This window comes from Merops nubicus, unplaced genomic scaffold, assembly GCF_000691845.1.
Source record: "Merops nubicus isolate BGI_N331 unplaced genomic scaffold, ASM69184v1 scaffold40377, whole genome shotgun sequence".
In the NCBI taxonomy this organism is placed as follows: Eukaryota; Metazoa; Chordata; class Aves; order Coraciiformes; family Meropidae; genus Merops; species Merops nubicus.
Window position 1 is genome coordinate 1,360 of NW_008621654.1, and position 1,161 is coordinate 2,520.

The 1,161-nt window shown below is 60.3% G+C and overlaps 1 protein-coding gene across 1 annotated transcript in view; it reads right to left on the bottom strand.

The window, feature by feature from the left end:
* Positions 1-698, bottom strand: part of ZNF414 (zinc finger protein 414) — a gene marked incomplete at its 3' end in the record, with an annotated part of 1,972 nt that extends 1,274 nt beyond the window's left edge. Inside the window, exon 1 of the mRNA XM_008944552.1 lies at positions 562-698. Within this exon, the coding sequence (XP_008942800.1) occupies positions 562-698 (137 nt within the window). The remainder of the gene's footprint in view (positions 1-561) is intronic.
* Between the last annotated feature and the right edge of the window lie 463 nt (positions 699-1,161).

The window sequence follows — 1,161 nt, forward strand, 5'->3', positions numbered from 1 at the left end:
AAAAGGGAAAAAGGGAAAAGGGAAAAGGGAAAAAGGGAAAAAGGGAAAAAGGGAAAAGGGAAAAGGGGAAAAGGGGAAAGGGAAAATGGAAAAGGGGAAAGGAAAAAAGGGAAAAGGGGAAAAAGGGAAAAGGTTCTCCAGGACCCCCCATTCTGTAACCCTGAGGGTGATGCTCTGGCCCAGGTGCCACTGACTGGCCACTGTGCCCATCCCCAGTGACTGGAGACGTGACTCCCTCAGTGCCAGTGCAAACCCTGCCCTGGAAACCCGAATCCTGGAGCTGGCACAAACTCGGTGCTGCTGCTCACAGGGTTTTCCTGCCACAGGTTCAGTCTCCCTGCAAACCTGCTGGCACCAAACCCCCTCGCTCCGACCCCTGCGGTGAACGGGGACCCTGGAAAAATCCTTCTGGGGGGCTGAGCAGGAGGTTTGCAGCTCCCAGGTCACCCACAGCAGCCTCCAGTGCTGATTCAATTAACAATTAATAAAGCTCATCTCTCACAAACGAACCGGGGGGGGTTCAAATGCACCACCAAGCACAGAAGACTTCCACAAACCCACCCCGGGGAGGAAAAACGGGACAAATAATCCCGTGTGAGCATCTCGGCGAGGTCTCCGGCCAGAGGTGGTGGAGGTTGCCCAAAAGGCAGCTCCTGGGCGTCACGGAGAGAGACAAAGGCTCCGAACAAGGGGCTCATGTGACCGCTGAGCCGGCAGCGCCGAGCCCACCCGGCCACCGGCTTCAAATCCCCGTCGGGCATTCAAATCCACGTCATAAACTCTCCCCCCGCCCCCTTCAGACAGCAGAGGGAGAGACCCGGGGACATCCCCCGGGCACCTCGGTGCCCTGGCAGCCCCGGGCTTGGCGATGCCCAGCGCCAACTTGGGTGCCCGGATCCCAACTTTGGGTTGGAGCAAAGCTGCTGCCTGTGCCTGTGGGCTGAGGTCCTCCAGGGGTTCCTTGGGGGATATCCTTCAGCCTCCCCCCTAGAGCCACCCTGGGGTCCCTGCCACCCCCCAGGCTTGTCCCGAGCCATCGGTGACCCAGGTGACGGGTGGGCAGAGAGGAGCCAAGCTGGCACCTCCCCACATCCCTGCACCATCCTGGTGCCCAGCTGGCACCAAGCACCTGGCGCCTGTTTGCCCGTGGCCAGCAGACCC